This window comes from Dipodomys spectabilis, unplaced genomic scaffold, assembly GCF_019054845.1.
Source record: "Dipodomys spectabilis isolate Male_0828 unplaced genomic scaffold, ASM1905484v1 ptg000062l, whole genome shotgun sequence".
Taxonomy (NCBI): Eukaryota; Metazoa; Chordata; class Mammalia; order Rodentia; family Heteromyidae; genus Dipodomys; species Dipodomys spectabilis.
Window position 1 is genome coordinate 617,993 of NW_024870739.1, and position 12,008 is coordinate 630,000.

Genomic DNA, 12,008 nt, shown 5'->3' on the forward strand with positions numbered 1-12,008 from the left:
TACTAAGCCAGAGGCTGGTGGCAAACTCCTGTAATCCTATCTACTTGGGAGGCTGAGATCTGCAGATCAAGGTTTGAAGTCAGCTTGGGCAGGAAAGTCCATGAGAATTTTATCTCCAACTAAGCATCAGGAAATTGGAGGTGAAGGTGTGGCTCAAGTGGTAGAGGATCAACCCTGGGTGGTAAAGCTAAGGGACAGGGCCTAGGCACTGAATTCAAGCCCTAGTAGCACACGTGCACTACTACACAAATATAGCTTATTCTAGTTTGAAAAATATACATCTTTATATATATATATATATATATATATATTTATTTATTTATTTTTTGGGTCTGGTCATGGGGCCTGAACTCTGGGCCTGGGCACTGTCCCTCAGCTCTTCAGCTCAAGGCTAGCACTCTACCACTTGAGCCACAGCGCCACTTCCGGCTTTCTTCTTTTTGCTTATGTGGTGCTGAGGAATCGAACCCAGGGCCTCATGCATGCAAGGCAAGCGCTCTACCACTAAGCCACCTTCCCAGCCCAAAAATATACATCTTAATAACCTCATAGAACAAGTTTGAAGGGAGAATTCTTGGACTCCTGGGATATAGGCACTTGAATGGGATAGTGAGGGAAATGAGGCCTTGGCTGGTCTACTGGTTATAGCTTCCCTGTCTTATCTCATCTCTGTTCTGCTCCACTAGGATCTGTGGCCATAACAGTTCAAATGTCCCAGTGCTCTGCCACCTTCCCCAAACACAAACAAACCTGCCCTTTGGCCCTTCAGGGAATGTCCAGACTCTGTCCTAGAGCAGGTGAGCCTGGGAAGAGGTCACAGCTTCAGGAACCTGGGGAGGAAATTCTGGGGCCAGAGCTTCGCAGGACTTGGGCCTTTGGCGGAGACTGTGTTGACTTCTTAGCTCTGTCATAGGATTATGGTCAGAGGGAGGTTAGATAAGAAGCATTCAAATCTGGGGCCTAGGGCAGGCTCTCTTGCCCAAGTATAAAGGCAGTGCATTTTGTATATTATTTCTCTTCTCCTGTTAGGAGTGCAGGCACCGTGTTTTGCTGTAGAGATAGCAGCTTATCCCAGTGCCTGGCATACAAAATGCCAGATATAGCCCACTGGCCTACCTATCAGGCCTGCAGTCTGGCCCCAGTCCTGCTATGGACAGTTTTTCCTATTTTATTAGGTCATTTAAACTTAACCATTGTACCCACGAGGCTCCCACGAGGTGAAGTGACTCTCCCACGGTCACGTAGCAGGGTTGCTTTGCACTCCGCCACTTGGCTCTCCTCTCTCTCTTTTATTTTTAATTTTTGCCTGGGGTGCTGGTCGCGGCCCCTCCGGGGAGCCCCGCCTTTCCCGCCGCCGCCGCCCCCTCGCTCCTCTCTCAACTCCCCCTCCTCCCCTCTCCCCCCCACCAGTTCTCCCGGAGCCACCCTGCCTGCGGCGCCCCCACCTTCGCGAAGCCCCGCCCACCCCTGGGCTCACGTCACGTGCCGCCCCCCCTTGCGCCTGCGCACTGCCTATTTCCCGCTGTCAGGATGAGGAGGCGGAGGTCGGCGCTCCGGTCCGTCTCTGCCCGGGGCTGTGGCGGTGCCGGCAGCTCCAGCCTTAGCGGTTCCTCCCTAGGTGGTGGCGGCGGCGGCTCCATCGACGCCTCTTCCGCCAGCTGAGCCCGCGGGCAGCCGGGACGCCGCTTCCCCGCCCATCCTCTCTCCGCTTCCCGAGGCCGGCCGCCTGGCCATGGCGCAGCCCGGCCCGGCTTCCCAGCCTGACGGTAAGGCGCCCACCCGGGCAGGCGCGGCCTGCCGGGCGCCGGCGCCAGCGTCGCGGGGGCGGGGGGGGGGGGAGGAGGGACCTCTGGGCGGGCGGCGGGAAGCGCGCGCCGCAGGCCCGGGGTGGGGTGGGGGGGGTGACTGCCGGGCGGGGGCGGGGGCCCGGGGCGGGCGGGTGGCGCGGGGCCTGAAGCCTGCGGCCGGGGAGGGGGCGACGGCGGCGGCGGCGGCGGCGGCGGCGGCGGCGGCGGCGGCTGTGGGGCACGCGCGCGCGCGCGCGCGGGCGGACGACAAGCGGGGAGGCTGTGGGGGCCGCGCTGAGCCGGGGGAACGTGGAGAGGAAGCCGCTGTCGGCGCGACCGGCACGTGGGTCCTGCTGGTGGGGTGGTGGAAATCGGGAGCGTGTGTATTCTGTATTCTCAGGGGGGAAAAAAAAATCTTGGGTGTCTTTGGCCTCATCGGTGCCCCTCCGTCCACGCTCCAGCGTTCTGTGCTCCCAGTTTTGTGACATCAAGACCCTAGTGGGGATCAGCAAGTGGATTTAGTTAGCATTCTTTGAGTGGCAGCGTGGCTTAATAATGGTAAATTTCCGGGGTCCGTGATCCTTGGCCGAACTCTGGGCCTGTTTCCCAGCCTCTTAAAACCTCAGTAGTGTCATTCATGAGAGGTTAATTCATCCCTATTTTATCTATGAAGATGGCAACATTCGTGTATAATGATAGCTTAGTATTATTTTGAGAGTACTAGGCATGAGAATGGCGTTTGGGAAGGCCCTAAATCGAGGAAATGTGTCACTTTCTTTTCTCTTCCTCTTTTCTCTTCTTATAGGGTCTCTCACTATGTTTGCCCAGGCCGGTTCCTAGGCCCGTGGTTTCCGTTCGCCTCAGTCTCCTGAGTAGCTAGCGCTCACAGTACAAGTGCCACGCACAGCTGTGCCTTTTCTAGTGTTCAGGTTCTTGGACCGAAAAAGAGCTCCACCCCAAATAATCCAAAGTGATTGTCAGAGCCCTTCCTGACCTTTTGCTGCTGGGGCTGACCACATTGCTCCTGAATTTACTACCTGAAGTTAAGTTTGGAATGAATGCGCCTGGTCTAGCCAGATCCTACTATATCTAGCTGAGAAAGTTGTGTCAGGTGGATTTCCACAATCAGCCCATGCGTTGGATCTGTAAATGTGTATACAATGTTGAGGATATAATGCTTGGCACAGAAAGTACTTAAAAACTTGCCTTTTCCAAGAGTAGTCTATTGAAATAACCTTTCATAAAAACCTTACTGTTTGTTCTTGCCTTTGGGGAACTGGAAACAATGTTATCAGATTTTAAGGCTCTCACTGCTCTTTGAGAAGTGTGCTTCATAGCCTGGTATCCTGTAGTTTTGGATGTTGTTAGTTGCCTGAGGGGGATGCCCGGTGCCTACCCTGCAAGAATTAGCTTACTGGTTTTATTTCAGTGGAGGAGATGGGAGAGACTATTGGGGTCTTTTCAGGCTACATTTTAATTCTCACGTTTTGTGTTTGGCGTGAAGGGAAGAAAACTGCGTTTACAAACCCTCTTTTGTTAAGGCAGTGGCAGAATAACAGAAAGCTCAGTGGCTTCTAGTTCTGATCAAGAGTGGTAGGTATGTGTAGCTGGCTACTGCTTTCTCTTGAGTTGCATGGAAACAAACGTCTAGGGCAGCTCAGGTGACATGACAGTTTGGAATCTAAATTCCCTGCCTCTTTCAAGATCTGGTCTTCTTTGTAAATAGGCAGAAGTGACTAAGCACTTAAAAGAAGGTAGGAAAACATTAGCTTTAGGAAATTTATTCTTGCTATTCATAATGCAAGTTTAGTTCCTGTTTTGCAGGTTTGAGACTATACTGTGAGATTTAGTTTGCAATTTTAGATAGCAATTTTTATTATACATTAATGTAGCAAATGTGCAGCCACAGCTAGGAGAGATAATTTTGTCAGTGTGTTTCTTGATGAATTTAATTTTTTTTCTTTAGTTGAGATCATACTGACCACTTTAGTTTTAGGCAAATGAGTTTATTTTTAGCCCTGCTGATTCTAAATCCAAAAAAGTCACACTAGTGCATAGTTATTCCTTCCTCCCCCCCCCCCATTAAACTGTCAGTAAAAAAGATAACTGCTTAGTCTTTGACTTTATTTTGCTTGTATTCTGTATCAGAAGCATCTATCTTTTTTTTTTTGTTTGTTTGTTTTTTTTTGGTCTGGTTGTGGGGCCTGAACTCTGGGCCTGGGCGCTGTCCCTCAGCTCTTCAGCTCAAGGCTAGTGCTCTACCACTTGAGCCACAGTGCCACTTCCACCTTTTTTTTTTTCTGCTTATGTGGTGCTGAGGAATCGAACCCAGGGCCTCATGCATGCAAGGCAAGCGCTCTACCACTGAGCCACCTTCCCAGCCCGAAGCATCTATCTTTTATGACATTGTCTCTCTTTTTTTTTTAAAGATATACTTGATTGGTGTTTCATGGAGATATGATAGGTTAAGAAAAGAGCAGATTTATGTTTAAAATGACTTTATTTACTGGTGGTAATGGTCTTGAATTTAGAGCCTCGAATTTGGCTTCCCTCACTTTTCCCTCTGACATTTGAGCCACATTTACCATTTCTGGCATTTTTGCTCGTTCATTGGAGGTAAGAGTCTCTAGGACTTTTCTTCCTGGGCTAGCTTCAAACAGATCCTTCAGATCTCAGCATCCTAAGTAGCTAGGATTGCAGGTATGAGCCACCAGCCCCAAGCTTAATTGACAATTTTAAATATAGTCATTAAGTTTTTCTTTTTAGTTGCTAATTTTGAACATTTTTTGGATTTTTTAATAGTGCATATTTACTCATTTGGAATGATAGTGATTTTATTTTGTTGGTTGTGGATCTTGAACTCTGTGCCTGGGTGCTGTCCCTGAGCTCTTCAGCTCAAGGCCAGCACTCCACCACTTGAGCCACAGAACCACTTCCAGTTTTTGCTGTTTATGTGGTGCTCAGGAATCGAACCCAGGGCCTCATGCATTTAAGGAAATCACTCTATCAATGAGCCACTTTCCCAGCCCCTGATGGTGATTTTAATAGCCAGATGAATTTCAGTTAATTTATTTTCTTTGTAGAATGCAAAGATATTAAAAAAATACTCATATCTATAAAACTATCTTTGTAATTGTTGCTGTGATTTTATTTCATTACTTTTTTATAAACATACTTTTTTTTATAATCTCTCCAGTAAATAGATGTTAGAAGAAAGGATTTTGAGTATTTTTCATCATAAGAAATGATAGGTGTTTGATTTAGATATATTTAATCTTACTATTTCACATTATACGAAAGTATCAAAACATCACACATTGATATGTACGACTTCTGTGCTTTTATATCAGAAAAATGGCATTGTATGTATGCACATGCATGTGTGCAGGTGTGTGCCAATCCTGGAGCTTGGACTTAGGGCCTGGGCACTGTCCCTCAGCTTTTTCACTCAAGGCTGGTGCTCTACCACTTGAGCCACAGCTACACTGATGAGCCATCAGTGCCCAGCGATTTATATTAATTTTATTTATTTATTTATTTATTTGTTGGTCGGGCTTGAACTCTGGGCCTGGGCACTATCCCTCAGCTCTTCAGTTCAAGGCGAGCGCTCTACCACTTGAGCCACAGCACCACTTCTAGTTTTCTGGTGGTTTATTGGAGATAAAGAGTGTCACCGACTTTTCTGCCCAGGCTGGCTTTGAACCGCGATCTTCAGATCTCAACCTCCTGAGTAGCTAGGATTACAGGCGTGAGCCACCGGGATCTGGCCTATTAAAAAAAAATTTTTTTTAAATGTTACATTAAAATGTTGTTCCTTTCCCCCACCCGCCTTGTGGTTACTATATTGTCAGTGGAGTATTAGGGAACCAAGGGTGGTATGAATCCTAGAAAGATATGATGGGGCCCAAACCAGGATGTGTTGATGGAAGTTACATTTTGCAAGTGTGGCCAGTAGGGTTTAATGCATGGAATGTGGGATGTGTAAGGGAGTCAAGGAATGCCAAAGATTTTGGAATTTTCCAAATGTTTCAGCCTCATTGACTGTGAGAGGTATACAGTGCTGGGATGCCTAAAATGGAGGCTTTTGACTTATTTAGGGGAGGTCAGGAAAAGTTTCTGAGGAAGTAATCTTGACACTATGATCTGATGAATGAGCAGTTTCTTGGAGAAAGCAGGATGAGTAAGAAAACTGAAGAAAACCTGGAGTAGAGGGAGAGGATGAAAAATGGGCATAGGTTGCCCTAGATAGAACTGTATGACAAGGGCTGGGAAGGTGGCTCAGTGGTAGAGCGCTTGCCTTGCATGCCTGAGGCCCTGGGTTCAATTCCTCAGTACCACATGAGCAAAAAGAAAAAAAAAGCCGGAAGTGGCGCTGTGACTCAAGTGGTAGAGCGCTAGCCTTGAGCTGAAGAGCTCAAGGACAGTGCCCAGGCCCAGAGTTCAGGCCCCACGACCGGACCCAAAAAAAGAAAGAAAGAAAGAAAGTCCCAGGATAGAAATTTTGATCTCATGCTTACTCCTTTATCTGTTTCCCCCCCACCCCTTTACCATACAGTTATACAGAAAGCATTTTTAAAAATTACATCTGACATGTTCATTTTCATTTATGGTTTCTTGGTCTCTTGTCTTCCTCAGGAAGATTTTGTTCCAGTCCGCGTTTACAAAACACAAGCAAAAGGATTCATGCTCAATACTTTAATTGGTTTGGTACTTTAATCCATCTGTGATTTATTTTAAAACTTAAACAGGGCAAGTTTAAAAGAGTTTTAACAGGAACAATTACCTACAAAGAATAAAGAGGACTTTAAGAATAAAGTAATAGCAGACATTAGGAGCAACTACTTTCTAGGATTGAGGTGGAGCACCCAAAGAAGGGACCCATATGGAAGAGGCTCCTCCCAAAACTGATACCCAGACTTTGTTGGAGAAGGTGTTGTTGTGACTTTCTGAATGGCAGAGTTTATTGAGGGGCTGCTGTAGCTGAACTTAGAAGCTACTTTCTGAGAAGCTGGGGACGGGTAGGGGAAGGCTGCCTACATCTGGAATTCTTTTTTGCTGGGACATCTAGCTTTTCTTCTATATGGACAACTAGTTGTCTTAACATTATTTTTCATGGCCAAACATTTAAGGATGTCTAATTCCCATTATTACATTCTTCAAAAAAAAAAGAGGAATGAATTGTTCCAAACTCAATCTATAATGCTTATACCAGACAAGGAGAAAAGAAAAGGAAAAACACAAACCATTATTTTTGATGCATATAGATATAAAAATCCTCAATAAAATACTACTAAACAAGACTCAGTGTGTTAAAAAAATCATTCACAATGACAGAATGGGAATTATCACTTGGGTGCAAGAATGGTTCACCATATGTAAATCAGTAAAGGTGGCCACACTACAGAAGGAGGGAAAAGATCATGTGATTGTTTCAGTACCTGCAAGGAACAGCATTTGACCCAAAGCATCCATCCATTCATGACCACAACAGAATGACTAAATGATGGAAAAGTAAAAGTTTTCTGTAAGATCTGGAACAAAACAAAGATACTTACTTTCATAACTTCTTTTAACATAGTACTGGAAGCTGTACTCTGCACTCAGGCATCTGTCCTGGAAAGGAAGAAGTTAATCTGTCCCTATTTGAAGTGACATTACCTTATTGTTACTATTTGAATCTGAAATGTCTCCTGAGGGCACATGTGTGAAGTCTTCTCTTCCAGTGTAGCAAGCAAGGTACAGAGGTGCAGAGGTGGGGCTTTTGGGAAGTGATGGAATCATGAGAGCTCTGCCTTGTCAATGGATTATTCCATTGGTAGATTTATAGTTTGATAGCACAGTTGGTAGTGGAACCAGGAAGAGTGGCTGGTTAAAGGAAGTAGGGCACTAGAGATAGACTTTCCCATATTAATGAAATGTTATAGTATCCTTGAAAAAAATGTAAAGTGAGTGGATGTTGAGTGTTCCCTACATTTGAAAATGATAACTGTGCGAGGTAATGCATTTGTTAAATGCTTAGCTTTAGCCATCGTGAAATGTATATATACTAAAGATAAGTCGGGCGCTGGTGGCTCACGCCTGTAATCCTAGCTACTCAGGAGGCTGAGATCTGAGGATCGAGGTTCAAAGCCAGCCTGGGCAGGAAAGTCTGTGAGACTCTTATCTCCAATGAAGCACTAGAAAACTGGAAGTGGTGCTGTGGCTCAAGTGGTAGAGCGCTTGCCTTGAGCTGAAGAGTGCAAGGGCAGCATCCAAGCCCAGAGCTCAAGCCCCATAACTGACAAAAAAAAAAAAAGTATATATGCTAAAGAATACCATGTACATGATAAATGCATGAAGTTTTACTTGTCAGTCATAACAAGTAAAAGATTTTCTTTTGTGCCTGGCCTAGAGGCTTGAGCTTAGGTCCTAGGCTCTCCCCTCAGCTTTTGTTCTCAAAGTAGTAATCTAGCCTTTATTTATTTATTTATTTTTGGTAGTTAATTGGAGATAAGAGTCTCACAGACTTCCTTGCCTATGATAGCTTCGAACTTAGATCCTCAGACTTCAACCTTGAAAAGCTAGGATTACAGGTGTAAGCCACTAGTGCCTGGTGACAAGTAAAAGATTTTTTGACAGATTGAAATGATGCCTTTGAGAAAATGACAGGAGAGGCAGAATCTCTGCATGGTGAAAATTGAGCATTTGCAGTATGATCTGCTGCATACAAATGAATAATCTAGTGCTATGGGCATGTGTGTCCTAAGACACAGATTTGAAACAGGTAATTGTTCTTGAATGGCAGAAAAGTTTGCAGCCAGCCAAGGAGCTAAGCCTGTTTCAATAGAATAATACTGTGCAAAGGGAATATTGGTTCTGGAAACTATACAGAAGGTAGATTGTTATGCAGATGGTTAAGGATAAGAATTGGGATATTGTTCTGTTCTAGATGAAAGATAATGGAAGTATAACATAAGTCAATGGGATGGAGAGAAGAAAATAATGTGAGAAATACTGTAGGAATGAAATATTAACTTGATGTGCTTTTCAGTTTGGGATGGAAGGGGACAGATAAAGGGTCCTAGAAATGTAGATATTTGTTTACCTATTTAGTTAACCAAGGGAGGACAAATTTTGTAGTAGAAAGTAGCAAGTTTTAGGAAGTGTTTTGGCTTGAATATTAAATATGTCCCACAGAAACATTTTTTTGTTGTTGTTGGTCATGGGGCTTGAACTCTGGGCCTGGGTGCTCTCCCTCAACTCTTCAGCTCAAGGCTAATGCTCTACTACTTGAACCACAGTGCCACTTCTGGTTTTCTGAGTGGTTTGTTGGAGATAAGAGTCTCACAATCTTTCCTGCCGGAGCTGGTTTTAAACCAGGATCGTCATATCTCCGTAGCTAGGATTACAGGTGTGAGCCACTGGGGCCAGGTCAGAGGCAGTTTTGAATGTTTGGTTCCCAGCTGATTCTAGAAACTCTAGGAGGTGGGGGCTAGCTGAAGAGAGTAGTCACTGTGGGCAGATATTTGGGTATGGTGTAGATTATTCTTGACCTTTTCCTACATCATACTGTGTTTACTGTCTGCAGTGAAGTAAAGAACAGCCTCTATACATGCTCCTGTAACCGTGATGCTCTGCCCAGGCTTATGAGGTCTAGCAGCCATGGACTGAATTATATGAAACAGCCAAAATAAGCCCCTTCTCCCTTAAGTTTTCCTATCAGGTATTTGGTCAGAGCACCAATAAAACTAAATATAGATGGTCTGGAACACTGGTAGGTAGCCATGTAGATATATATAGTAGATAGCTGGAAGTACAGGTATGGAGTTGAGGGAAAACATTTGGGGTATAGATGTACTTTTTTGGGAGTGAAATGCTTAGAAATCATTGGCATGAACACTGCTCAGGGAGAAGAATGTAGGCAATAAAAAAGGCCACAGATCAAACTAAAGTGATGAAGGAGGAAAAGAAAATCAGTAACCTTCTTAAAAATAACAAAAGAATTGAGATTAGTAATGGAAGTTAATATTAGGGAAAGTTTTAAAGAGGGTGGGGGGGATGGTCTCTAATACTAAGTTCTATAGAGAAGTCAGGTGAAGACAAGTGATCCTTGAAATCAGTTTAAGTGATCATTAGGATTTGTAAAAAAGAAAAGTTTTACTAAGGAAGGAGTGAGTAGATAGAAGTAGCATGTATAGACTAAAATTAAAAATTATGTAGATAACATACAAGTGGGATATTCACTTGAGGGGGTAGTAAGGTTCCTGGCAAGGGGGTTAAGTATAAGAAAAGGTATTTAAAGGACTGGAGGTGTGGCTCAAGTGATAAGAGTGACAGCTGGGAGCCAGAAAGTTTAGTGAGAGTGAGAGGCACTGAGAGGAACAAGTAGCGGCTAAGCTGGGTGCTGGTGTCTCATGCCTAAAAGCCTATATCTACTCAGGAAGCTGAGATCTGAAGATTGCAGTTTGAAGCCAGTCCAGGCAGAAAAGTTATGAGATTCTTACCTCCAACTAACCAGCAAAAAGCTAGAAGTGTTGGTATGGCTCAAGTGGTAGAGCAAAAGTTAAGGGACAGTATCAGGGCTCTGAAGTTAAGCCCCAGGACTGGACACATGAAAAAAGTATAGCCTAAAATAAGTCAAGAAAGTACTATGTGTGATTAGCTTTCCAGGGGCATTGGGTGAACATTAGATGGATTGGAAGTATGAGTGTCACTAGGAGAGACTGGGACCTCACCCTCCAAAACAGAAGAAAGGATAAGAAAGAAAGCAAAGCCTCTAAGGTACAAGAGAGAAATTGAGGGCTAGTTGTAGTGTGTGTATGTTTATAATCCCAGCTACCTAGGAGGCAGAGCAATTGGGAGGATCAAAATGAGAAGCCAAATTTGGCCAAAAAAAAGAACCCTTCATCACAGCAAATAAACTGGGTAGCACACATCTGTAATCCCAGTTATGTGGGAGACGTAAGTGGGAGGATTGTGGACTAGGCTAGGCAAAAACATCATACCCTATCCAAACAATAACCAAAGCAAAAGCAAAAAAAAAAAAAATAAGTGTGGTTCATGTGGTAGAGCATCTGCCTCCTACACAGACTTGGTACAAGATAGAGGTCCAGCATCTCAAAGAGTGAGTGAGCCAGAGACAGAAATGGATTAAATATATGTAGCCTTCATTCTTTCATTTATTCAAACATTCTGATATGAGAATCCACTATGACCAAATAGATTAGGTGCCTGTACTTGGAGGTTGTGGTTTTGAGACTTTTATCCTTTTATCATAGTCAAATATATTAGGTTGTTTATTCTATCTAGGATTCCTCCTGGTTTTCTTTTTTTTTTTTTTTTGGGGTCCGGTCGTGGGGCCTGAACTCTGGGCCTGGCGCTGTCTGTCCCTCAGCTCTTCAGCTCAAGGCTAGCGCTCTACCACTTGAGCCACAGTGCCACTTCCGGCTTTTTTCTTTTTGCTTATGTGGTGCTGAGGAATCGAACCCAGGGCCTCGAGCATGCAAGGCAAGCGCTCTACCACTGAGCCACCTTCCCAGCCCCCCTCCTGGTTTTCTTAACCAAACATCACAGAAATAATTTGGTGAGCTTCCAAGTCTTCTGAACTATAATAAAACCAGTACCATTATAGATGTATAGGAGAAAAGTGAATTCCATTATATATATTACATACTCATGACATTTCTGTCTTGGAAACTGGAGTGAGAAAGGCAGGTATAGTAATAAAAGTAGGATATGGTTGGTTTGTTTTATAAAAATTTGATCAGGGGCTGGGAAGGTGGCTCAGTGGTAAAGCGCTTGCCTTGCATGCCTGAGGCCCTGGGTTCGATTCCCAGCACCACATAAGCAAAAAGAAAAAAAACGGAAGTGGCACTGTGGCTCAAGTGGTAGAGCACTAGCCTTGAGCTGAAGAGCTGAGGGACAGCGCTCAGGCCCAGAGTTCAGGCCCCACGACTGGACCCCCCCAAAAGAAAAATTTTGATCAGGCTGGGAAGGTGGCTCAGTGGTAGAGCGCTTACCTTACATGCCTGAGGCCCTGGGTTCGATTCCTCAGCACCACATAAGCAAAAAGAAAAAAGCCGGAAGTGGCGCTGTGGCTCAAGTGGTAGAGCCTTGAGCTGAAGAGCTGAGGGACAGCGCCTAGGCCCAGAGTTCAGGCCCCACGACCGGACCCATAAAAATTTGATCAGTTGTAGGGGACAAACTTTGATGTAAGGATATAAAAAATTAAGAAAACTTTGT

At 44.7% G+C, this 12,008-nt stretch overlaps 1 protein-coding gene across 6 annotated transcripts in view; it reads left to right on the forward strand.

The window, feature by feature from the left end:
* The first annotated feature begins 1,514 nt into the window (after positions 1 to 1,514).
* Positions 1,515 to 12,008, forward strand: part of Rabep1 (rabaptin, RAB GTPase binding effector protein 1) — a 96,339-nt gene continuing 85,845 nt past the window's right edge. For 5 of the 6 annotated variants that reach the window (XM_042680640.1, XM_042680637.1, XM_042680639.1 and 2 more), the window contains exon 1: positions 1,524 to 1,766. Coding sequence is in view for 5 of the 6 variants with exons in the window: in XM_042680637.1 (XP_042536571.1) it covers positions 1,733 to 1,766 (34 nt within the window). In the remaining variant the exon portion in view is untranslated. Of the gene's footprint in view, positions 1,767 to 12,008 lie in introns of all 6 variants that reach the window. The other variant, XM_042680638.1, reaches the window with a different exon arrangement.